General features: G+C 32.5%; 3 protein-coding genes across 4 annotated transcripts; all 3 read left to right on the top strand.

Annotated features, from left to right (window-relative positions):
- The first annotated feature begins 3,418 nt into the window (after positions 1-3,418).
- On the top strand, positions 3,419-10,735 carry LOC111426052 (glucose dehydrogenase [FAD, quinone]-like). Its single transcript, XM_023060398.2, has 5 exons — positions 3,419-3,617; positions 7,581-8,098; positions 8,202-8,972; positions 9,568-9,980; positions 10,198-10,735. Exons 2-5 carry the CDS (start codon positions 7,755-7,757, stop codon positions 10,557-10,559), a joined length of 1,890 nt encoding a protein of 629 aa, XP_022916166.1. The 5' UTR covers positions 3,419-3,617; positions 7,581-7,754; the 3' UTR covers positions 10,560-10,735.
- A 2,885-nt stretch (positions 10,736-13,620) lies between these two features.
- Positions 13,621-19,197, top strand: LOC111426044 (glucose dehydrogenase [FAD, quinone]-like). Its single transcript, XM_023060388.2, has 5 exons — positions 13,621-13,788; positions 14,994-15,474; positions 17,265-17,525; positions 17,578-17,951; positions 18,007-19,197. Exons 2-5 carry the CDS (start codon positions 15,319-15,321, stop codon positions 19,091-19,093), a joined length of 1,878 nt encoding a protein of 625 aa, XP_022916156.1. The 5' UTR covers positions 13,621-13,788; positions 14,994-15,318; the 3' UTR covers positions 19,094-19,197.
- A 2,040-nt stretch (positions 19,198-21,237) lies between these two features.
- LOC111426004 (glucose dehydrogenase [FAD, quinone]-like) lies at positions 21,238-26,358 on the top strand. 2 transcript variants are annotated; one of them, XM_071194276.1, is made up of 3 exons: positions 21,238-21,681; positions 24,021-25,163; positions 25,217-26,358. In XM_071194276.1, the coding sequence occupies exons 2-3, from the start codon at positions 24,197-24,199 to the stop codon at positions 26,119-26,121; spliced, it is 1,872 nt and encodes a 623-aa protein (XP_071050377.1). In that variant the 5' UTR covers positions 21,238-21,681; positions 24,021-24,196; the 3' UTR covers positions 26,122-26,358. The 2 variants fall into 2 exon arrangements, with proteins under 2 accessions (XP_071050377.1, XP_071050378.1); XM_071194277.1 differs by lacking the exon at positions 21,238-21,681 and adding an exon at positions 23,292-23,960.
- Positions 26,359-27,752: the final 1,394 nt, after the last annotated feature.

Raw genomic sequence — 27,752 nt, 5'->3', positions numbered from 1 at the left:
TTTAGGTTTTTAGTAGCAAACGAATAATACAAAAGCGCATCCACATGAATATGGGACTTTAATACTTTACAGATTAAAACTGTATAAACGAAATAAAGGATGCTGCATTTCCGGGATTTAGCCGAAGGTTGTCGTTGTTTACGTTACTCTAAAAAACATGTGCTGTTAACACGGATGCACTGTAATACAGGAAAGTTATACCTTTTGTTTTGGATCACACCAATGCAATGGTGCAGGTTTAGTGCTATTTTTGAATCTAACGTGACCGGATTTCATATTTTGCCACATTGTACTTAAAATCAATATCTTCCTTTCATACCTGGAGAGTAAAATTTATATGAGTGATTCATGTTTTTAAATATTGTGCAGTGTTATTTCACTTGATATCACTGAATTTCCTGAGAGTTTGTATATCGAACGGAAATTGTTTATTTTACAGGGCGACGTGTAAATACCACAACCTCGAAATAAAGTTTGGATTGATGTGCAAATACATTCAACTGCTTGCATAATACGTGACTTTTCAAAAATGGAATGACTTTACCACCTAAATATATAAATAGTTATTTATTTCAATGAGATGTTGCTTTTGTCGTTTGATTATGTGACATGAAATATTATATAATTAATAGAAAGTCTTATTACGAGTCATTACATATATACAAAAATGGAAAAAATAATCGATAATAAATATAATCTTTTGGCAATGTAATAGACGAGACATGAACAATGATTAATTGTTTTAATTCGAATAAATTTTTTTCACATGACGATGGATTTATCGACAACCTCATCAATTTTGCTGGATTCTGTACAACACAATGAAATAATTTGAGTGCTGTTGTTCAGTTCAAATTCAAATCTACGTGACCATTTAGTAGAGTTTGCCAATTGGGAGATAAAATGAATTTATGAGAAATTTAGGTGTTACCATGAAAATCAAGTTTTATTTCTTGTTTTGCAATAACAGAATTTATTTTCCTTTCGGCAAATTTTTACTTCTACTTATACGGTTTCGAAGCGAGAACTGGATTTTTCGGCGTGTGATTATAACACAAATTAATAAAATTTGAATAACGACGCGCTACAATAATTAATTATAATTCGAGATTGTTATTTATGTAGATCGATGCGGCATTCGAGATTTATCCGTTTAAACTTTTTGAACGATTAAAATCGAATCGCGAACGGCTTAATTACTGGAGATTCTTTCGGAATTTGTTTATGTATTTACCAAATAATTTTTATATTTAACATTAATAACTGAATTGAATTGGAATATTTATTTTAACTTTCACTTTAATTTAAACTAATTAACATTCACTAGGCTTTTCATTCATCATCAGAGCAACAATTAGACTTGATGTTCATCGGTGTATTTTTGGTTTATAGTTTCCACTGAGGTTTTTTCATTCTAAGGTCCTTATCTCAACATCACACAGAAAAAAATGTTATAACTAATTACAATTCACTTAAACTAGTTATTTCTATGCTCCACACACCTAGAACTACCAAGTTTGACCAGTAATATATGCAAAGCATAGAAATTGCCATATACGTATCGTAACATTCGCGGGAGAAACATATTCTGCATCAATTGGCTGAAGATGGAAACCACAACTTCGTTCAGAACTGAATGCTGTGCAGAACTTTGCAAGAAGCAGGTCTTGCAAGGTACAACATTTGTGTACAAGAGTGACTAAAACATCGAAAAATCGCCCATAGTTCTTATCGCTGTCAATCGATATTCAGCCACCTATTTTATTAAGATAATAATTTTGATGTAGATGAAGTTAATACAGAGTACTGCTTCCAAAGTAACACCAGGAACAATTTAAATACTTGAAGTAGCAAAGAAGTACGGCATAGGGAGTTAGTAGGGAGCTATCCACCAAACTACCAAGAGCTATTCAAGAGTGTAGACGATATCAACAAAGTTGAACCAAAATTCTTCTCTTTAGCACGACAGTCTGTAGATTGTCCTTTTTATAGAAAAAGTTTGTCTTCTGTCAGCTTTAGTTAAGTTAACATTACATTTTTGATCCTGCATTTCCATAGAAAATCGACGCTGCTAAACACTCCAAATTGTTCCCAGAAATATTGGAATTATGAATTTGAAGTAATATACGAAAATGTATTTTTAATGTATATTCATAATATAATGATGTTATTACCTCATTCGACTTTCGAACAGTCGAAAGATCCAAATTAAATTGCAATAATAATCGAAATTTGTGCTTGATCTATTTTAGAACGTTTTAGTTCCCATCTAAAAAATGTCAAAGATTTTTTCACTAACACAATTTTCTTGAAAACAATAGAAATTGTAAACTTAATTACAACTAGAAAGCGAACACGAAAGATTCAATCGCATTTTTTCGTACAGTTGCGTAAAAATATGTCTCCATATGACACACTTCCCAAATGATACATGACGCTAAATAAGATGAAATCAAACGAAAATTTCAAATCAAATCAAATTTTATGTAAATTTAAGACACCGTTTCTGCATTTTTAAGTGCGGATTTCGTGATGATTTTTTGTATAAACAAATCGTGATACAAATAGTAAATATCTCAATGTGTAAATTGCCGACATCTAATAACTTTCTCTGAATTTCTCTTACATATTTGTGCATGATATTTTCTTTTGCAACTGTTTATAATTGTAACTAACGAGTTAATACATGTACTAAAATTATTTCTTGTTTTAAACGGAAAGTGATTAGTATCACCACAAAATGAACATGTAAATGCTGCTACAACCACAGAAATTTCATAACCTATTACAGATATCGAGTCGCAATATTATAAAATTCGATTGAAATAATATTAACACTACTTTCAGTTAGTATCAATATTTGAAAATACAATATACAAGGAAAAACAATAATTTTTACAAGTTTATTATCTTTAAATAGAAACTTTCTTTGTTTAAAGTAAACACCTGATTCTAAAATTATATAACATATTAGCTCGAAGCGAAAGTTCTACTATCTCAATGATGACCTGTTTGTAGATTAAAATTTAAATGTTCTATAATATTGATAAGCATGGCCAATAAAATGTGTGCACATTTGCGGTGAAAGTTACTAAAATTACGTCATCATCTAATAAAACATAATAAAGTCGGTAAGTACAGGTTCAAGGTGCAATGTCAGTGGAACTTTTATAACCGCAAACACGTTTCTCCCCTTCACTATGCAAGTAACTAGTGCTAAAAATTGCACCCCTACCACCGTGCATACGTCGACAAGAATTCAATATGGTCAAGTTCTTATTGTTCGTACTGTTCTTTAAAATAGTGTAAGAGGTAACCGGACTGACGATATAACTTGATCGGACTACGTGCACGTGGAGGGAATTTTGAAAGACTTTCACTCGACTACTACTCCTTTCGCTTTCCGCGATCCTGCTTCACACTCAGGTGCGATAATGATTCGGAGAAGTTGCGTGCGCGTTGTGGCTTTTTATTTATTTCTTGAAGTAACTACGAGATAATCGTATAATTTTATTTGATGCGGTAAAAAGCAGTACTTTGCGTGGTTATCTATTTAAGGATTTAGTGTTCGTTAACGTTGGGCGTTGATTGAAAAGAAATTGAAAACAGTTTTATTGGTAAGTAAAAAATCGTTTCTCCGACATCCGAAATTAATAAAGAGAAATGTATGTAAATATATTAATTTACTTTCTAAATCTAATTGATATATAGATATTTTTGTAGACTATTTAATAGAAATGTATCAATTTGGAGTAGGAATCTTGCTGCGTATGTACTTCCGTTGTATATCGTGCTTATTTTTTCTTTTTTGGCTCCGTGAGCACGATCCAAATCTAAAAGAGAAATTTTTTTGTGAGGCGTAAATTCTTTTTACATTCGAAGATTTAGCAATATTTTTTAGACAATCTGTAATTTCTTCTATTACTTCTTATTTTCTTATTGATTTTTTTATTATATAATATCGGAGAAATTAGAGTTAATTGTTTTAGAATGAAATAAAAATCCCTGATGATACAAACATCATTTATATTATTTACTAGTTTAATTATTTGATATATTTTTATTTTATTATTATTTCAGTTATCACAACAGATTGTTATAGTTTGTATTAATTTCCGGGTTGTGCCGTGCATCAATTAAAACAATGTGACTTTTTCGATGACTCATCATCAGAAAGCAAGTTCAAAAGTTTATAATTTCCATTAGGTGATTTTCTTTATATCCTCTTATACCTTCTACTTCAAACTATAAAAGTTTCTTTCTAAGTCTTCTTATACTATGCAAAGGACTGTGTTAAAATTACGCAATCTTTTAAATACAAACTTTAGTCGCTATGATTTAGAAGTAGGAAACAGGAAAATATTTAAATCACACAAACGTGAGAAAACATATTTTTGTAAACTCCATAATAAATGTGACAGTTTGAACATGAGGCAGTTTTGTATCGGCTTTCATATTTTAAGTATTTGCTTTCTACCAAGAAAGGTTCATTCGGCTAGACACTGCTAACTATTCTTGTATTTTGCCTGTGAAGGACGCACCTTCAGTGTAGTAGCTTCGAGATATATAAAAGGCAAAGGCACACCTATATTCCGTAGTACGTCTGTTTCATTGTCGCAATTTTCCTTTCAATTGTTAGATCGTACTGTTTATACATTATGTGCTAAACATGTTCCTCGAAAGATAGGATTGAGTCTATCATCACTTATGTAACGCGTCCTGTAACTTACTGTTTTTCTTTTATCTACGTTCAATTTAACTTTGTATCTTATTACAGTTTTCCATTTCATTAAGTGTTTTCTTGGATTTGTTTTAGGTCTCGTTTATTACTGTGACAGTTTTAGAACAAGTTATTTGATGTGACATGCTTGGCAGGTAGGATTTCAATAGGTCATTTGCAGTTTCTTGTGTTCTATAAGCATGAAGCTTTTTCAATAGAATTTGGTTATTTTCTATGCTGAAAACATTCGATAAATGTTAATAAAAAGCTTTCACTTTCTTTATTTTTATTAAAAGACTGTATAGAGTTCATCATGTACTTACTAAACCTATGATGGCTCTTGTTTCATATTTAAAATTTGTCAAAATACCCACCCAATTGTAGCACCTATGTCGCAAGCAACCTCGTCTTAATCAGGCAATATCTTATATCCTCTGTTTTAAATTCGCTTAACGCTGACGATGTAGCATATAATGTTCACGTTTAGGTAAATATGATATTAATTGATTGCTGAGTTTCATCAGTCTCAAGTAACTTGTTCTTTATCAAGCGAAATTATAAGCTTTAAGTTTAGCCGAGGTCGCATGAGGCTGAGTCACAGGAAAATGTGTTATTCAATTTTATATTGGCTTAATCCGGTGAAATCCAGCTTAATTCGGTGAAATCATATTAGATTGTATTGTAACCTTGACCGAGGTCATTTGCGGCCGATGTAGCACTCTATGTGATGTTCAGCACATAATCAGGCGAAGCCATAGATTTTCCGTCCTAAGTTTATCCTAGATCGATGGAGGCTGAGGCGAATCATGCAAAATGCTACATTCTCTGCACTAAGTTTTGTCAAGATAACTTGCAGTTGAAATGATGCAATCTTTTGATCACTTTTGAGTGTATAAGGTATTAATAGCTGTGCCACTGATACGAGCAGCCGCGGTTTTAGCCGAAACCGCAGTTAAGTTTTTTAAGGGATTCTCCTCGTTATCAAAGAATTTTTGCTGTTTTTTCCTTCTTGCTTAGGTTGATCAATCACACGTCTCAACGTTACAGGGCTTTTAAGGACACTTTTCAGATTATTAAAATGTATTGAGGCAAATTAAAGACTGTGTTTAAATTGGAGCGACTTTAGAATGGATAGTTTAGAAAAGATTAGGCGAGCAATAGATTTTTTTTTTAAGAATTATTTGGGTTGAATGAACAAACTATCCTAATTTCCTAAATTTCTGATATTTGCATCGACTTCCCTTATTTCCGTAGTTTGTCTGTATTAATTAAATCATGTCATAATAAAAAATTGCGGCTCAAATCGATGTCTTTATGGTCATTATAAACCAATAAACTTTCATTTTTCATCTATAACAATGTTTTCGAAAGGGTGCAACAAATTCTTGAAAGTTCAACACAAACGTTCTACGGTGCATCAGATTTTGAAATCGTCTTTGCTGACGTTTATTAGAAACGATTATAATATATACTCCAAAGTTTACAATATTGAAATGGATTTTTCGTTATTCGTCTACGATTGTTACCATTTAATTGTTACCGATCCCAAACATTCCATCCAAATTTTCGCCCCGAAACATTCATCGTATGTTGTAAAAAAAAGTATGCTCAAATCGTTTCCTGTCCTGAAAGGGTTGCTTTTAATCCAAGCTTTCCGTTCGGGCGTTCTATTTTTTTAGTTTGCCCCTTTTGTTTATTATGTATCGGTTTTTATCTCGTTTGCCTTTATTCTCATATTTAATTTTAACCTCTATTTAGCTTTAAAATCCATTTATGTATTTAGCTATATTCCTCATAGCGGAGCAGTTCTACGTTATTCGATATTTATTCTCATTCTCTCAAAGTTGGCTCGTATCACTCTGCCTAAGATTAAGATTATTAATGAGAATTCTCTCTTCTTTTCCTATTCTTTCCCTCCTTACGTTTACTAGGATGATTATATTACAGTAAACTAGAAAACTTTTTTATTAACGACTCTGATTAAATCTTTCTTTCAAATTTAATTTTTATGAACTTCCGAAAAGTACTAAGTATTCTTATACCTTTCACTTCGACTCCTTAATTCGTGGTCTTGTTCTAAAGTGGTTAGCTTTTACCGCAGATAAACACGTTGGTAAAGTCAGTATTTACGAACATTTAAAAAATCAGTTTTGTAGTGAGCTGTTTTTCATTTAAGATTTTATTTTATTGTTAATATTAATATATATTATCTGATTTAACCAGCCTAGCTTAGAGATTAATTTAAATAATCTTAGTTATATTTTTCTTGTGGAGCACTAATTGATTATTTACAGTAATGCTACGCGTAAGATAGTTGGTTAACCAATACTAATATAAAAAATTATTAGTAACGAACATAATGTTCGAGACCGCACACAATAATTGAAATCGTTTTCAATACATAAAATGAAATGTAATGGGCAAAACTGGAAAATGAGTTATTTTATATATTATTATAACCACTTTTACATATAAATAATGGTGTTTCACAGTAATGTGTTGGGTGCGAATCAATAGAAAGTAAAATTAATTAACATTGGAATCGAGTCAGCGACCGTACACGTCAATCTGGTCGGGTGTTTTATTTGTTACACCTGGGTGACATCGGCTACATCATCCTGTCCATAATAAATATATGAATTCTTTATTTGGTAGGAAATATTAGCATATAAATTAAAATGTAATATGAATCAAGCAACGCTACTAAATAATATATAAAAAAGCTATAATAAGTCAATAAATGTCGCATTAACAAACATTCACGTTTTACAAAAACCTAATTAAAACACAAATAAAAACTTTTCGCTTTTAACAAAGAAATCGTTAATTAATAAAAGTAAATGTAGATTATCATTTTCAGGTGATTCATGGATTGCATAACTTTGGTCGGTGAAAAGCCTTGTTTTGAGTTTGGTGAAAGTGACGGACATTTCTTTCCGAAATGGCTTACTTTAGGAGGTTTTTTGTAACTCCGGGGAATAACTTTCCCTTATTCGCCACTTATTAGCAAGAATTTATTGCGGTTTTTTTTGAGATGGTGGTTACGGCGGTAGTACTCGGTGCCATAAAAACGGCGACCACTATAATCGGTATTGGCAAAGTAGCGATTTTGCCGTTTCTGTTAGCTTCGATGGCTTATTTCCACTACGATCTCTTCGATCCCGAAAATAGACCTGCAACGGTCGACGTTGTCGACGCAGAGTACGACTTCATCATTGTCGGTGCTGGTGCTGCAGGAGCGGTACTCGCCAACAGATTATCCGAGGTGAAAAATTGGAAAATTTTACTGCTAGAAGCCGGTGGACACGAGACTGAAATATCTGACGTCCCATTGTTAAGTATCTACTTGCATAAAAGCAAACTCGACTGGGGATTCAGGTAAAAAATTTATACAAGAACTGAAAGATTTTAAGAAGATTAGAAAATCTTTTTAAAACCTTTTTAAAAAAATATTACTTTCATATTATTTTTCTTTTTATAGGACACAACCCCAACCAAGTGCATGTCAAGCGATGAAAGACCATAGATGTAGTTGGACAAGAGGAAAAGTTCTTGGAGGTTCAACGGTACTAAATACAATGCTTTACATAAGAGGAAATAGACGTGATTTCGATCGATGGGAAGCGTTAGGAAATCCCGGATGGGGATATGATGACGTATTACCATACTTCCTTAAGAGTCAAGATCAAAGAAATCCTTATTTAGCCAACAATACCTATCACGCAACCGGAGGATATCTCACCGTTCAAGATGGTCCATATCACACACCTATAGGAATAGCTTTTCTAGAAGCAGGACAAGAGATGGGTTACGACATAGTCGACATAAACGGTGCTCAGCAAACCGGATTTGCTTTGTTTCAATACACAATGAGAAGAGCTACAAGATGTAGTACATCTAAAGCATTTCTACGACCAATCAGATTACGAGATAATCTGCATATATCAACGTTGTCACATGCGACTAAAGTTCATATTGATCCAAAAACAAAACGAACGTACGGGGTTGAATTTATAAAAGAAGGTAGTACGTTTAATGTGAAAGCTAGGAAAGAAGTTATTCTTAGTGCTGGTGCTATTAATAGTCCTCACCTTTTGATGTTATCCGGTGTAGGACCTCGAGACCAATTAAATAAATTTGAAATACCCGTCATTGTTGATTCACCTGGTGTCGGACAAAATTTGCAAGATCACATCGCAGCTGGTGGAGTTACATTTTTAATAGACCATCCTATTAGCTTAGTTATTAACAGGTACGTTTAATTAAACTCAAAAATAATTTGAAAATGTAATTGTGTAAAATTATAATTAATCTTACGCAAACGTGCTTTAATTGTGGTGAATGGAAAACATTTTAAGTAGTTTTATATTTCATTCGAGGACTTTCTACATGCTGCAAACGTTCTTATTGATCTAAATATTGAACTGGTTTTCCCGTAAACTTCAATAATTAGATGTTGAAATATAAAATGTACGCTTACGATGTAAAACGTAGTAAATACCTTTACCTAGAAAACTTAAAATTACTGATTGAGCAAGATTGCGAAGCGGTATTAAAATGTAATTTGTGTCGATTTTAAGAGTATTTGCACGATTATAATTTATGATTATTTTTTTATACGAGTAAAATCGAAATAATTTTTAACAACCTTGTTATTTTTATACCTACATGATCTATCACGAAGTTACACGCTAATTATTATTAATGATTAGGTTTGGTTAACCACAACGAACGATAACTCTTCGGTAAATCTTTGAAACATAAATTATATTCTTAATTAGCTCGTAATAATCGTAATTAACTTTTCGTAATGAAGATGTGAGATGATAGTTTCTTTTTAATTACAGGTTAGTAAATTTAAATACAGCTTTTAGATACGCTGTATCGGAAGATGGTCCATTAACATCAAACATAGGAATAGAAACTGTTGGTTTTATATCAACTAAATACGCGAATCAATCTGATGATTGGCCCGATATGGAGTTTATGATGACGAGTACCTCAACGGGGGCTGATGGTGGTGTTCAAGTAAAAAGAGCACATGGTTTATCAGATGAATATTATAACGAGGTATTCGAAGAAATTAATTATAAGGATCAATTTGGTATTTTTCCAATGATGTTAAGACCGAGAAGCGTGGGAGAAATTAGATTGCAAAGTAAAAATCCTTTAGTTTATCCATTACTTTATCATAATTATCTAACTGATTACCATGACGTAGCCGTGTTAAGAGAAGGAGTTAAAGCAGCTATAGCTTTAGGTAAAAATTAATCAATTATATTTTATTACTTACATAGTTAATTACAATTCTTCGGTCATAAACTTGAGAAAATAATGATTCTATTAAAAGATATTCCAAAAGCAATAAAACATGTTCCTTAACAACTTTATCAACTAACTAACGAGAAAACATAAATCTCAATTTATTATATTTTCATTTAATTAAAGTATTTTGATTAAATCAATTTTGATTTTAGGTGAAACGGAAGCAATGAAAAAATTTGGTGCTCGTTTTCATCGTACACCGGCGCCAAATTGCAAACACTTACCTTTATTCACCGACGAGTATTGGGATTGTTTCGTCCGGCAATACACTTTATCTATCTACCATTATTCTTGTACGGCGAAAATGGGACCCAGTACAGACCCTATGGCGGTGGTCGATCCGGCATTAAGAGTATATGGGGTATCTGGACTAAGAGTGATCGATGCTTCAATCATGCCATACATCACCAATGGCAATATTAACGCGCCCGTTATAATGATCGGTGAAAAGGGTGCTGATTTAATCAAAGCGGATTGGCTCAGTAAAATCGGATATTATAGACCACAAAAATGATTCACACAAGGAAATAATTTTGTTTAGAATGAAAAGGTGAAAATGTTATTTATTGTAAAATTTACTTTTACGATATTTCTAGTCGATGTACGTTTCTAATTGTCATAGGTTTTAAGGATTTTATAGACCTCAGAGATTGCTCATTTTATAACTTGTAATAAACATTAACTTTATAATAGTTGTGTATTATTTAGTAGTTACTTAGTGTAGTGATTAGTAGTAACAAAATATTCTTACTTCACTTTATATAGTTATTATTAAACGGTAATAAAATTAACTAATCTTATTTAGTTTCTTTAAAAGTATTAATAAAGTAAAACAACTGCATTATAGAGATAGGCTTTTAATTTTCACAAGAACATCAAAATTTCTATTTTATTTGATAAATTTGAAGGGATCTTTTAGAAAATTAACTACGCAATGACTTATTTTTAATGTCTACTATCTGTGGCAATAGTTAATTGAGATATCAATATCTTCATAAACCCTAGTGATTAAATTTCTGTGTCAATATTTAAACAATGAAATGGTTTATTATCGTCATACTATTCCTTTATGATAAGTTGCTCTTCTCAGACCATCATTGTAACTAAAAATGACGAAATTTATACGTTAACTCCATATACGTTGTTTTTATCAGCAAGAATTACTTAAATTTTGTATACTATTTGACTTTTTGAGTTAACTAAAATGTGGTATAAGAGCTGGCAGTGATTCATAGTGAAGAAGTGCACAATCTTAGATTTGGTCGTACCTCGTATATCATGTAAGAGATAGTCAACCATATAATCACTGACGTATACTAAGTGGCTTATTACACTCAAGTTTCTCGCATTTGGAATAACTAGCGCAGTGTCTTGAAATATCTACTATGGGGTTTTCAGAATGAGAAGAAAGTCATCTGTTGGAATGACACTAATGAAATAACTGAAATGAAGGCGGAAAATACAGCCAGGCTTAGAAAACGTAAGTTGGAAAAAACCATAAAATGATAATTATATGTAAGTGAATACCAAGGTAGAGATCTAAAAATGATAATATACAAAACATTAGCTAGAAATAGCTTATATATGTGGTATACTGACATATATTAGCTTATGATAGCCAAAAAAGCAGGTATTTCAAGATTTGTAAGGTCTACTTTAAAAGCAACAAAATGAAAGGATGAGAAGGAAGCAAATACTTCAAGGGAATTACACATTGGATTTAACAGAAATGAATTAATAAAATGAAATAGAAAGAAAAAACCAGAAGTATTTTGGTGTTCCAAAAGATATCCGGGAAGGAATAGAACAATAGTCTTGGGTAGCTACCTAAAAACTACAATTCGGGTTCCACCTCGAACTTTTTTGATTACCAGCATTCCTCAAGACCAAAAATTGCATCACACGAGAAATATTGCATGATCCATCATTCCTATCCCCATGGTGGTTCATTATAGTTGAACTTGAATCAATTAGCAAAGTAGATGCTAAGCACCATTCTTCTCAGGCTATCGAGACTTGAGGCGTCAGTATCAAAGAAATTAGTGCCTGCTGAAATAGTATTGAGAAAGAGCATTAACAATACTTAAAAGTGATGAGTTATAGCTCTCAGTTATATTAGTAGGAAAACTAAGAACATCTTTTAATGATGAACAAAAACCAAAAATTTATTGGGATCACGTTTTAGATTATTAAATCTGCTCGTATTTTTCCGTTAGCTTTTATAATTTTTTAAGTATATGAATCCACATGACATTTTAAAGTATATCCCTGGTTTCTTGCTGATCTCCTGATCGGTTAAGCCGAGAAAGCCATATTTATCGCTACCTTTTGTCTCGCTTATTACCGTGCCTTAGAATTATGGAGGGCATCCAGTGCTTTTAATACTTTCTATGGAATTAAGTACAGTTCAGATGATCTTTTTGACGCTGCCAATGCATCCACTGTAAAAATTTCTTCATCAATCTCTCAAATAATTAAATCGTGTTTAGTGACATATGGATGTATAACTCGCTTTATTAAGAGACAAGTTTGGATTTCTTTAGACACAGCCATTTGATTTATTCCTAGACTACTACTTCCGTATCTATAAATACATTTCTCTTTGATACTCAATCAACAATACATTACAACATATAAATATGTAACATCAACAGCGTTTCATTGACGTGGGTTCCAAATCATACAAACATAGCCAAGTTCATCATATCAAGTTCTAAAACTTTGTGAGACCGAATATGGTATTTTATTTGCAATATTAAAACAAAGTCAAGGGAATATTAGAATTATACCCTAATAACATGACACAATTTCTGGCAGTAATGAATAATGTTTCGAAATTATTATGTTATTAATAATACATTTAGATTGCATATAGTATCATAAATTATATATAATAAATCATGTTGAAATACGTTTAAAAATTTATTAATGACAACTTTCACATTACAGGAAGAAAACGATGTACTTTTGCAGCTTATTGCATAAATATTTTATCCAATTAACATTAAATGAACAATTATGTGTTTAATGCTGCTATTGATCATCATAATTGATGAATCAACTTATTTACATTATTACAAAATATATAATGTGAGTACTATACATAAATTTACATAACTTGTAATAATATGCTAAAATTTATGAGTAGATAATCCGACTATTAAATAATTATTATCGTGTTAAATAATAAACAAATTATGACCAACATCTCGAATCAATGCTAATAGGTTTCATAAAAATCAAGTGTCTAAATCGTGGTGAAAGCTGTCGTCTAAACATAGCACCTGCACTCCACTCCAAGCAAAACGAAAGCGCACAGATTCCCATATTATAATGTTACGTGATGAAACTCTCGTTTTGCAGTAGGATAGCTTGTTTGGAATTTTCAGGAGTACGTGACTTTCCTCCCAATGACCGCGAATTCGAATTCTTCTTCGGCATTTTACTCTCACTTATTTATGTCGTTCTTGTTGTTGTTTAGCAATAGAAGCAGGACCGGACGAAGAAAACCGACGACATCCGATCTGTTTTACCAACTTTCAAATTTGTTTTAACGCCGCAGCGATGGCAACAGTGAACGCAATCGTGGGTCCACAACCGAGACAAACGTAATTTCTCCTTACTTTCTTTCCGACAACCGGCGAGGTTCGTGTTAATTTTACCCGCGATCTGTAAACATTGTGTCTTTGTATTTCTATTGTATCGGGAAACTTAGAACAACCATGGCGGTAATTAACATTAAGGTAAGTTTAAAGTAAGGGGCGAATAGTAAAGTTAGAATTAAAATCAAATTGATTTGAAGTTAGCTAGACTATTATTATGTACAGTTTTGTTTATTCATTTAACCAATAAACTTAATTATCTTTTTTATTGACCTAATTAAGTGGTTGGTAATTTGTTGAAACTGAGCAATCATTAAGAAAATAAAACGAATACTTTCCTTATGATTGCGTTAAATATAAAATGTAATTATAGTGGTTATTCGATTTCACGTTGAATAAAGCTTTTGAAGGCTAAATCAAGAAAAAGTTTGTAGGTATAAGCAAGATATGGGTTAAACGAAACATAATCGCATCTCTAGCAATAAATTTGAAATGATATATATGTATTTCAAAATTTCTCTTATGTTTATGAAGAATTATCATTAAATTAGAATCTTAAAAGTTATTCGTTACTTCTTGTAACGTCAAACCTCTTTAGTGTCATCGTTAACCTTACATTTAAGATTTCTCTCTTTTGATGGGGTAATATTTTTTATTTCCACATTTATTTAGGGACTTTCTCTGTTTATTTGAACATGTGTAGTTGCAAGAATAATTTCATCAATTACATGAAGTATTAATTATCTGTCGAATAGAAACCAATAATATGTACACAATAAGCATTGTTTTCGTTTGGTTAGAAAGTTATCTATTATTATATTAGTGCATTTATTTTCTAAGAGAAAGCCGAATTAAAAAAGGAATTTGTTAAAAATTAACAGTTCGACTAGATAATTTTATGTTAGTAATCATGCGAAAGTAATTATTATCAAAATGCTTTTGAAAATTTTATGTGGTAATTTAAACTATGTCGTGAACAACATCAAGACAATATAAAGTGTTACGATCCATTAAATTAAGTAACGTTAAGTATTCGGCCTTCCATACCGTTGACATTATTTTCTTCATTATTTCCAACTTAATAGGGTAGATAAGAAAGTTCAATTTGATATAAACCAATTTATATGTATTGGGTAATAAGAGATTTTTTTGATATATTACGCAATTCTGTGGCCATACATGTACATGTAGGTGAAGCGTTGCGAAATGTTCGACGATTCCATTATTTCGTCGTTCGTCTTTAAAGATAATAATCACATCTTTTCACGAATAACTTTCACCCATTTACTAAAATTTACATCATTCAACCTTGTACGCAATTTAAAAGGTATATTTTTCTTCCCTAGAATTCTGCTCATCAGTATGGGCAAACATGATCTTCAGATTCATATTAAGAGAAAGAGGGTCAACAGTTGGCCTGAAGCTCGCGTTGGACCGTCAAATGTCGACTATTGGTGTTATACAAATCCCGAAGAATTTAACGAGAGAGTAATTCGAGCACAAAAATATTACATTTTGAATCATCTTCGCATCAAAGCTGCTGTTGCGGAAATATCCTATCAAAATAATTTTTACCAAGTAAAAAAGACTTCGATAAGAGACTATATCCCTAAAACAATTAATAGAGAGATTAATATGGGCATGTGGATTTAATATAAATAGTGGAAAGAAATGTCGGCTGTGTTAGCTAGTGTTGCTGGTGCCGCGTTAAATATAGGCACAAATCCGCTGGCTATTGCTGGATTAGTGCCTATTGTTGCAGCCGGATTAACATTTTTACGTTATCTTAGATTCGACCCGGAGGATCACCCAGTTAGTGTGCAAAAGGTAAATATTTTCTTTAAAACTATTTAAAATAGAAACAATTCTTTCACTGATACATTCATTTCAAATAAAATAGGTTAATCTAAGATTGACGTGTGTTTATTCAGACAATTCATGTTAAAATTAGTTTAGATTTTAAGTCTCTTCAAGTGAGAGTAGAAATGTCTTCGAATATTTTTACATATTAAAATATCCTCAAAAAAAAAATCCCACTTATATAACTTGATAATTTGCATAACCGTTGGATTTTTTTAATTCCTGTGTATTTTAGAAGGTTTATTTAGCATCTAAATTTAAATCACTTTCTACGTAGAAATTTAATCATAAGTTTGTTTTTGTTTTACCATATTTTTGATTTAATTTGTGGACCAAAATTAACTTAACGTAGTTAAGGTATGAATTGACTTCTTGGGTTTTGGTGATGCACTTTTATGCATACTCTTCAGCATGGTACTCGAGGAGATTAGACGAAATACGAGATCATAACTTTGGTCCTATACGGTATATAACCTCCAAGAATATATATCTTGGAGGCTATAACCTTCAAGTTATTTACTGAAATCCCCAAGAAAATTACTAAAGGCGATGGTCGGAAAAAAGCTTAGAGGATCGCTTAACACTCGATATATGGACCAGTGCTTGGTTTTAAAGTCAGAACCACCATATACTGGAAAGAAGAGAATCTTGCATTTGATCATCGTTGCATTAATGAAGGAAATGGTATCATTGAAGGAAATCGTTCTATTTATTTCGATTCGTCCTCGATATTCATGCTTAAGTAGCACAGCATTTATAACATCCGATAACGTTAGTTACTCGTTTAGCAGATTCGCCATGATCTGTCTTAACATCTGGGCCATCTTCATGAAGTCAGTAAACGTCTGCAAATACATAACCTAAATCTGTCAACACTAAGTAATGTGTTTTCAGAGCTAACTTCCCCGATTATTATCTGAGCTTCCATAGCTCTTTCCCGGAACTTTGTAATTTCTTGCGCAACTTTATTCCTGCTCATGTAGGAAATTGCCATTTACAAATCTACATCTGGGAGATTCAAGAAAACGATATCAATAAAAAGTAGTTTTGAGTGTTCGAACGCAAGCGGCCTTGGCTTAATTAAGCGAAATCATACGTTTTGCCGAATCGCCAACCGCCGAGGTGTTACATATCTGTTCCACATGAAGTTTAACTTTTATTTTAATTATATGTAGAAATGTTGTTTGATATTACAAACAGGTTCTAAGATATAAATTGAGGTGAATCAAATATTAATTCTCATTTATTCAGGTCAAAGATACATTATATTATTCATCATTGTAACTGCACCTCATCACTCTTCTCAAATAACGTCTCTGCCGGAACGACATTTATAAATATATATACGTTAAGACGTATTAAAAATTAGAAACCACGGGATGATATTGAGGCGTAGCCGAGTCTCTTCGACTTCTTCAGTCGCTAATGTGCTACTTAAACTGTTTAGCCCACGCCTATCTCACGCTCATTACCATTATCTTCGACCTTCTTGATTATTTTCATCTGCCAAGAGTATAATCCAATTCGCATATGTTTCGACTACATCCTCCTCCAAATCTAATACCCCGCTTACATACTACATATCCATAACTTTTCGTGCAACTACTAATTGAGTCAACTTCAAAATTAATAATTGTCGAAATGTAAAATTTAGTACTCGACAATTATTTTGATAAAGATCGACTTGTTGAAAATTAGGCAATTAGTTAAATTCAGTCTTTACGTAAAATAACATTAAACCTGTACTATTATTTCAGCTTCTACCAGAGTATGATTTTGTAATAATAGGCGGAGGGTCTGCAGGGGCAGTCGTTGCATCACGATTATCAGAAATAGCTAATTGGACGGTTCTTTTATTGGAAGCTGGTCCAGATGAGAATGAAGTAACAGATGTGCCCAGTTTACTCGGATATTTACAACTATCCAATATGGATTGGATGTATCAAACCTCACCACCAACAGACTCACAGTACTGTTTGGCGATGATCGGCGATAGATGTAATTGGCCACGAGGAAAGGTAACATTTTAATACAAAAAATTTTAATTATTTATTTTTTGGAGTGATTTAGGTTCTAGGTGGTTCAAGTGTTCTCAACGCTATGGTATACGCTCGTGGTAACAAGCGAGATTATGACGCTTGGGAAGCTCAAGGAAACCCTGGATGGTCGTATAAAGACATTTTGCCATATTTTCGCAAATCGGAAGATAATAGGAATCCATATTTAGCCCGAACCGACTATCACAACTCCGGAGGTTATCTTACAGTACAAGAAGTTCCTTGGCGGACACCGCTAGCAGTAGCATTCCTCCAAGCGGGAAAAGAACTGGGTTATGATGTACGTGATTGCAACGGCGAAAAACAAACTGGATTTATGATTACGCAAACTACAATGCGAAGAGGTCATAGATGCTCTACCGCTAAAGCATTTCTTAGACCAGTTCGGTAAATTCGATTTTATTTATTTGTTATAAAATGTTTAATTATTAACAATTTACAGGCACAGAGAAAATCTTCACATTGCGTTAAATTCTCAAGCTACTAAAATAATAATTGACCGCCGAACTAAACGTGCTTTAGGAGTGAAGTTCGTTCGGAGTGGAAGAAATAAAGTAGTTCGAGCCAAGCGAGAAGTTATCTTGTCAGCAGGGGCGATAGGATCGCCTCAACTATTAATGTTGAGCGGAATTGGTCCTAAAGAACACCTGGAGTCGTTAAATATCCCAGTTATAAGTGACTTAAAAGTTGGCTACAACTTGCAGGATCACGTCGGATTAGGCGGTTTTACTTTTATAATTGATGACCCAATCACATTTACCAGAAACCGGTATCAAAGTATAAATGTAGTTATGGAGTATTTGTTAAGAGAAAAAGGACCGATGACGTCTCAAGGAGTGGAAGGTTTAGCTTTCGTTAACACAAAATACGCACCGAAAGATGGATTATGGCCCGACGTTCAATTTCATTTTGCTGCTAGTAGCATAAATTCGGACAGTGATCAAATAAGGAAAATTACGGGAATGAGGGATAGCGTTTATAATACCGTTTATAAACCTTTAGGTGATGCAGAAACATGGTCGCTATTGCCCTTATTGTTACGACCGAAAAGCACCGGAAGGATATCTTTAAAATCGTCAAACCCATTTGTTTATCCAGACATCAATCCCAATTACTTTACACACAAAGAGGACATCCTTACGTTGATTGAAGGAATTCGAATCGGTTTGAATGTATCGGATACCCCTTCTTTCAAAAGATTTAACTCGCGTCCCCATAAGATGCCATTTCCTTCTTGCGAACAATACGAATTTGACACAGACGAATATTGGGAATGTAGTATACGACATTTTACGTTTACGATATATCACCCAACTTCGACTTGTAAAATGGGTCCAGAAAACGATGGAGATGCGGTGGTAAATCCTCGTTTAAAAATTTATGGTTTGGAAAACTTACGAGTTATCGATGCATCTATAATGCCGAACATTGTAAGTGGTAACACTAACGCACCTGTTATAATGATTGGTGAAAAAGGTGCCGATTTGATAAAAGAAGATTGGTTAGGACAGCATTTTAGAAAGACTTAAAAGATTAATGATTATTTTTTAATTAATTTATTTAAAAAAATATAAATTGAAATCATTTCTTTTGTAAATACCTTGTACTAATAAAAATAACATTTAAATTTAAATTTTATTTTCTATTTTAAGTTAGCTTTAAATTACTAGTCAATCCATTCAGCACATCGGTTATATGCAACTTGTTGTTATACTGTTAATAAAGTAGTTATTCGAGTAAATAAGTAACATGGTGAATTATTTTTGAATTATTCCGAATAGAATAGAGAATGTTATTAAATTATAATTAATGTTTATTTCAGACCGAGTTTGCATGTGTATAATATTTATTATCCATTTTATTATTTATTTCTGCTAAAACTTTAAACGGTTTTGGGAATTTCCATAGCTTTTGGATCCTCCGAGCATGAATCTTATTAATAAATATGTAGTACTGGTTGCTGACGGTAGGTCGATTAAGTTGGAATTTTGTCATAGACTGTAATTGTTATCCAACCCACATTATTTGGAAATTTGTTAATGATAAGAGAAAAGGTAGGTAACTTTCAGACTTTAATTTCAATTAGTTATTGGATGCTATGGGTACGAGAGATACCAGAATTGGAACCAATATAAGGTTAACTCGGCGTAAGACGAGTTATTGAATGACTTTATCCACTCTGACTAAAAGTGTAGCAATCTCAAAAGGGGGGAAGCAGTCTTTAACAGAGCTAAATGCTTTAAATAAGATTTTGACTGAAATTACCCCTCATCTATCTCTTCCCCCCCCTCAAAAGAAAAGGAGCGCTCTACTAAAAAGTTTCAATGAGATTTGCACTCGCATACTATCTACTAGATATTTGCTGTAGTCTTAAATTGGACCAATATGGACGCTGCTGGCATCGTATGTGTTTGTGTGTTGATTATTAAAAGAACAAAAAAGATGGTTAAGATATGAATCACTGAAGGACCCCCTATGAAATTCTTCAATTACTTTACAATGAGTTATACTAGTTTTAATATCCTACTGGGATCGAAGGTCAATCATTTCATGATGATAAGGATTCTGCAAACGGTAACGCATCTTACGTTTATGGACTAGCAAAAGAGGTGTATGGTTGAGGTTGATACACTACCTGATCTGGGAGTTCTGCTGCAACGTGTAGCCGTAAAGTTCTCCATAAAATCACTCTATAAAACTACGGCTAAAAGGAAGATTTCTTAAGGCTTATTGGATTACTTGCGAGGAACTTCTCCTGAAAATCTCGGAAACCCAAGCAATCGTTTCTCATAAAGTGCTGAGAGTATAAACATAGAAGGATGGCTTAAGCTAATATTTACTGATCAAGATCATATAAAATGTGTAAGAGTCAAAAGTACACCCCAAGAAATCATTAAATTGTGCAATTAAACTTTGAACTTTAACGGGGCAAACTAAATTTTCCTTAACGACTTCCTAAAAGATGTTTGTAGAAAGCTTCTCTCGTGAGAAATTTAAAAATATTCCAAAACAGACTTTCAATGTCATTCGGCATCTCACTTTTTATACTTTTCAATTTCTTAATTCTTTCTTTTTTACAGACATAATGCAAAAAAAAATCTATATTTTTAATCAAGTATCTAATCTAAGCATCACTTTGTCGTTTTAAAACCTCAGACTATAATCTTCTTTAGGTTTTGAAAAATTTGGCGCTAAAGTACAAAATAAGATTTCCTAAGAGGTGAACAATTCAAAGTTTGTCCACCGTATATTTGAATATACAAAGAAAACGATTATTTACATAAATAAATTATGAAAAACGACATTGGATTTAAGTGTTATTATTTAATCAGATGTTTGTGTTCATTTCTGCTATTGTTCTAGAGTTAAATATATACGATAACAAACAAAAATAATTCAATTTGTGTCGTTGTATGAAACAATGCAAAAAGAATAAATCATTCTTTCGACATATTCGCAAACAATAACAAAATAACGACACAATTACAATAACAATAATTATAAAATCGAGAGTTATACGTTCGAAGCGCGTCACTTTTATGTAACTTCGATTAGAATTATCAATACCTCTTTCTCTCGCGGTTACGTAGTTATATAAGAGTTTCGCCGGCAATAGCAAACTCGGAAGTGGTTGCTTTCACTTTTCACCAAGACCTCGGGAGATTCTTTTTCGGTGTAAACGCGCGGGTATCTTGTCACGTAGGCGCAGAAAATTTACGAAGAAAGCTGAAGCATTTTGGATCGAAAAATTTCGTAATCCGAAGAAAACGTTACCCAATCGGCGTGCCTTCGACATCCACTCAATTTCGATGATCGTAATAATATATTTTTTCGTTTCGACAGAAGGAAGTCGAGGCAAAAGTAGGCCTATGGTACCCCCCACAAAGACACCGCGAGATCTTGTGGAGTTCCCGTGACGGACCACGCGGTTTAGTCAGTTCTGCGAGCTTTTTGATACAAGTTCAACTTAGTTTACCTATTATTACATCAACCTGAATCGACAAATTTAACGTTTAATTATTGCGTTTTTTTTTTTTTCATATTGAGTTGGTTAAAATAAAGTGTTGAAAAATAATACATTATGGATAATAATAAACGAAAATGTATTTTCTTGTCGGTGAGTATTTTTTGAATAAGTTAAAGAGCTGAGCAAACTAGAAAGTTTTGCAATAATTACTTTTTAAATTGACCTTAAATTATTTCGATGAAGAAACTCTTGACCTTTATTTAAAAAAAATCGGGCTAATTCGTTCACGTAGATGTCAAAACTAATTACTGTTTAATCGTCGATTAGACAGTAGTGTTTTTTTATTTTTACAATTAAACAACAATTTAATAAAAATTTTATTTTGAAATATTTCACACTTTCTCTTGATATTTTCTGGCAATAAAAACTATTTTTAAGACAATCAAGTTTGTAAACTTCGTGGTATAATGCTTCATTGTTTTCTGGTGTACTCAATTAGATGAATAAACTCCTATATAATTAACATGCAAATATAATTAATTTAGTTATTGTTTTTGTAAACGAAAACAAATTTATTTTATTTTTAATTTGTTATGTTAAATAATATTTGGTGAATTTAGAAATCTAATGTTACTGTTAGTATGGATAGTCATCAATCCATTCTATGTGTTTATTGATTTTGAGATTACATTAAAGATGAATACGATGAAAATTAATTGTTAACACGATTAATTGTTTTTCGTCAAATGTTGTAGATCCTACTTCAAGTTACGGATAGATTAGGTTGATTTGGAGGAGATTTGTCATATCTGGAAATATATCTCTGGAAAATATATCTCTCTCTGATTTGCAAATTCAGACTACCAAAATTTCTTCATCGTTCTTCACAGGAGAAATCTGATTATGGCGATCGTATCGGATCAAAATTTCCGTAAAGCAGATTCTTACTGCTTCTTGCTGTTCTTCAATTCTGTTGAACTATTCGGGTGCCAATTCCATCTACCTCGTTGATTCTTTATGAACACAATTGGTTCATGTACGACAATTCAATTCTTCAACATTTACCGCGTATAATATTGTTGATAAATTCAGTAAAAACTTAATTAACCAATGAATTATATCTATCAAGCTTGACCTATGGTTGATATTGCATGTCGAGTTTTTTTTTTGATAACTCCAGCATAACATAATTTTCTTTACATACAAATTTATTGTATGTAAATATATCATAAGTAATCTCGAAAATACATAGCTGATTAGTGATAACATTCTCAATAATAATTCTTTTCTGCACTTGATAACTTAGTAGGTTATGATGTGAGTATCTTAATTGGGTTACAAGGATTTCAAACACACATAACATAACACACATATATTATATAGACTTTCTGATTTACCATACATCGTAAAAACCCAATTGAGAAAGATTTTCCAAAAAGATTATTTACATGAGACATATTACAACAAGGATGCATAGTTCTAAATTGTAGTTACAACGCTTAACCACAAACAATACACATATTTTCTCTTAATATTCGAACTGTGACAAATTAGGCACCGAATTTTATCGTAAAAACAACACGACCTTGCTGATGTAATATTAAAGATATGATTTGATCGCAATTTAGATTATAAAAACTTTCAAATTGAGAATAATTCTTATAATATTACTTATTTAATTATAGTAATATTAAGAAAAACGAATGGTTGTTACTTTCTATATGAGCTCGGATATACTTTTACCTATTTATTAGTTATTTGTCAGTAATTCTGCATTAAATTTCAACATAAATCAACTTTATCTTTACGTTTTGCAAATTACGAATTACTTTGTACCCAATAAACCACATTACAACATTCTCTGAGAGAAACCAGCATGTTTCTTAATATCTATCCTAAATTATTTGCAATATACAAAAACAAAATTTGTATCAAAACGTTCTGTATTATTACTTCATTAATTTTCGTGTTTATTATATTTTGTATCTTTATTATATACTGTAATTTTATAATATCTTGCTTGACATAGACATTGAACGAGGTCAGTTCTCGACCTTTTATTTTACAAGTGCACGATCAAGAACCAAGTGAACGCTTCGTATTCAAGAGGTAAGTGAAAGCGAAAGCGGAAGCAAATCACAACATAGGGAATAAGACGCCAACGGAATCATTGTCGGCCTATTCAGACTCTACCATATCCTATTTCCTAGTGACTCAAAATTGCGTGCCTAACTCCCACCAACGAAGAAAGATGTACACATATTCTTTGTGGTTAAAGATCTCTTTTTTTATATACGGAATCTGCTGTTGTCACCGTTATATAACGGAATTTCACCGTGCGGCATTCCACTTTCTCGTTGTAGTGTGACGTTTACTGACCAAGTATTATATCTGTATACGTAAAATCGTACGGGTATTATATGAAATGTGTAATGATAATGATAAGAAAATGTATCTATAATAAAAATAACTTTCTAAACTTATTTCAGGATCCCACGACGTTACTAAATTGACACGACATTCTTCTAGTAATGTTCAGAAAACGCAAGATTTTCACAAAACCACTTCTAACGAAGTATCGAAGAAGAATGAGAAGATTTTCAGCGCCAGACTGATAATATAAACTAGCACAATCTAGTCATTTTTAGTCATAGAGTTAAAAAAAATGGTTTTAGAGACATTACTTGTTACGACAGCTTTAAAAACTGTTACTATAGTAGGAAAAGCGTTATGGGTTATACCTTTATTATTGGCGGGCATTACTTTAGTTAATTACGATAGACACGATCCCGAAGGAAAAATATCGGATCAAAAAACACTTCGAATCGAATACGATTTTATTGTAGTCGGTGGTGGATCTGCTGGTGCTGTTGTAGCTTCGAGATTATCTGAAATCCCGAATTGGAATGTGTTGCTACTCGAAGCTGGACCGGATGAAAATGAAGTAACCGATGTCCCATCTCTTGCTGCGTATCTACAACTTGGTGAATTTGATTGGGCTTATAAAACGGAACCAACTGGTAAAGCTTGTTTGGGAATGAAAAATAATAGATGTAATTGGCCCAGAGGAAAAGTACTCGGAGGATCTTCAGTGTTAAATTATATGTTGTATGTTAGAGGAAATAAACACGATTATGACCATTGGGAGGAACTAGGAAATATTGGATGGAACTACAAAAATGTTTTGTATTATTTCAAAAAATCGGAAGACAATCGTAATCCATATTTAGCGGCTACAGATTATCATGGAAAAAATGGTTATCAAACTGTTCAAGAATCTCCTTGGAGAACGCCTTTAGCTGTTGCTTGGGTACAAGCTGGGAAGGAAATGGGTTATGACATAAGAGATATAAATGGGGAACATCAAGCTGGGTTTATGATCGCACAAGGCACCATTAGAAGAGGGTCACGGTGTTCAACAGCGAAAGCTTTTCTTAGACCAGTTAGAAATAGAAAAAATTTACATATAGGATTAAATGCTCATGTAAGCAAAATACTTATTAATTCAGGTACTAAGCGAGCGTATGGAGTTGAATTTTGGAAAGGAGGAAAACGACATATTTCCCTTGCAAGAAAAGAAGTTATTTTATCTGCTGGTTCCATTAACTCACCCCAAATTTTAATGTTATCAGGTAATTTATAATTATATAAAATATTCTAAACGTAATTATATTCTTTGTTGTAGGTGTAGGTCCCCGAGAACATCTTACTGATAAAGGAATCCCAGTAATAAGTGATTTAAGAGTAGGTGAAAACCTTCAAGATCACGTTGCAATGGGTGGTTTAACATTTCTAGTAAACAAACCGATTGCTATCGTTCAAGACCGTTTCGAAGCATTTCCAATGACAATGCAATACGTAACAAAAAGTCGCGGTCCGATGACTACATTGGGTGGCGTAGAAGGACTCGGATTTGTAAACACAATTTACGGTAATAGATCTTGGCCTGACATTCAATTTCACATGGCACCGGCAAGTATCAATTCAGATAACGGTGCGAGAGTAAAAAAGAGTCTAGGTCTTAAAGAAAGTTTATACAACGCGGTTTACAAACCGATCGCAAATAAAGACACATGGACCATTATGCCTTTACTACTCAGACCTCGGTCAACAGGATGGGTAAAGTTAAGAAGTAAAAATCCGTTTCACTATCCAATGATTAACGCTAACTATTTTAACGACCCATTTGATGTAAAAGTTTTGGTGGAAGGTGCAAAAATTGCTATGAATTTAAGTCACGCTCAAGCTTTCAAACAATTTGGATCTAGAGTACATCCCGTCCCATTTCCAAATTGCAGAAATTACGAATTTGGAAGTGATCAATATTGGGAATGCCACATGCGAACGTTTTCGATGACAATTTATCATCCTGTCGGAACGTGTAAAATGGGTCCTAGTTGGGATACTGAGGCCGTAGTTGATCCAAGATTACAAGTATACGGTATTAAAAATTTAAGAGTTATCGACGCTTCTATAATGCCAAAAATCGTTAGCGGTAATACGAACGCTCCCGCTATAATGATTGGAGAAAAGGGAGCGGATTTAGTAAAAGAGGATTGGTTAGGCGAGAAATACTTTCCCGGAGTTTAACAAAACAATGAGTATAGCGAGCTCTAATTAAACTTTTGTATATAGTTCGAATTATGAAACGTTTCACTTGTAAATTATGTAAATACATGTTATTATTTTAGTGTACAACATTTTCTGTTGTTTAACAGTTGTAGCATAAAATGTATTCAATAAATTAGATTTAAGTACTTTAATTTGTAAAAAACTTAAATAAATACTTTGTTATTTACTCGGACACGAAAATGTTAGTTCGATATATTATCTTTGTTTTATTCTTTCTATAATATTTAATGAAAACAAATTTTTATCAATGAGTTCAATTTGAATGAGGTAGGTTTATTCAAGGATCAACTTTTTACTACTTTACTATTTACACAAAATGAAGGTTTTATCTGTCGTTTGTGTAAAGAAAATTTAAAGTATAAATAAAATTTATAAACCAAACTACATATATCACTTCAGGTTGATTTTACAAATATTTCCATTTTTTAAATACATAATAATGGAAGCACTGCAACTTAGCAATCTAAAAAACCTGTAAATTGAAAGAACACAATTAGGTATTTGCTTTGTTTGGACGATTTCATGTTCCTAGAATTAAAAAGGTACGAGATAAATCGTGGAGGGAGTCAAATATTGCTGAAATTGAATTTGAACTGTGTACGTGCGTCATTCTCCATTTAAAACAAGTAAAAACAATGATATGGATTTGCTATATGGTGTATCATAGAGCACTTACAACCATGGTCAAGATTTGCCCACTTAGACATAATGATATAGTTAACCAGCATTACTAACGCAAAGGCGAAGAGTTCATCCTATCCTTACATTTCTATTTTCCATTTTAAAGGAACATGCTTATCGTCTAGGTTGGCTTGCTTTGTGGGATGTACTTGCAAAACCAATTCAAACACGTGTAAATTGATTGCATTACTTCAAGGTTGGTTTATGTTGTGGTTGGATTGTTTGAGGTTTGCTTGGTTTTAAGATGAATTGCTATCTGATTCATTTCCAGAGAGGAATAGAACCAGAACAGACGACAGAAATAAGTGGAAGATTATGGTGGTGGCGCTAATGTTGCGAATGCATTCAGCATTACCTAGATTTTGGAGATTCTATTGTAGTACTATTAGTGCTTCCACAGATTTGAAATTGAGGGCGATGCTGTAGATATATGGAGTAATATAATGAATGAAAAAACGGAAGAAGCAATGGTGAGAATTTTAGATGTAAAAATAGAAAAAATTAAATTAAATTCTCCAAAACATATACAATTTCGCGTCTTTTATTAATGATTAGCATACGATCGCGATATTGGATTGGATTCGTTCAGTAGAGTGAAGTAACTATGAGAACAACAACGTGTGTAGTTTTAATCTTTGCAAATTGGAGGTGGACATAAAGTTATCAAAAAAACTCGTTAATTGATATTGTTTTCGCAAAAAGGCAAGAATTTATTACTACGTTATACTACCATTTACATCAGATCAAAATATTATTTGTTCAATTCTATTTCGGTCAATCTTAATATTAGCAATATCAATTTTTATTGACGACACATAATTATAATCTACGCATAGAAAAAAGTTTTTTGCAATCACTACTAGTAATTGTTTATCCCGCGAAATAAACAAGTGAATTGTAGTAATTGC

Source organism: Onthophagus taurus, chromosome 2, assembly GCF_036711975.1.
Source record: "Onthophagus taurus isolate NC chromosome 2, IU_Otau_3.0, whole genome shotgun sequence".
NCBI lineage: Eukaryota > Metazoa > Arthropoda > Insecta > Coleoptera > Scarabaeidae > Onthophagus > Onthophagus taurus.
Note: the sequence above shows the minus strand (reverse complement) of the source record. Positions and strands in the feature narration are given on the sequence as shown.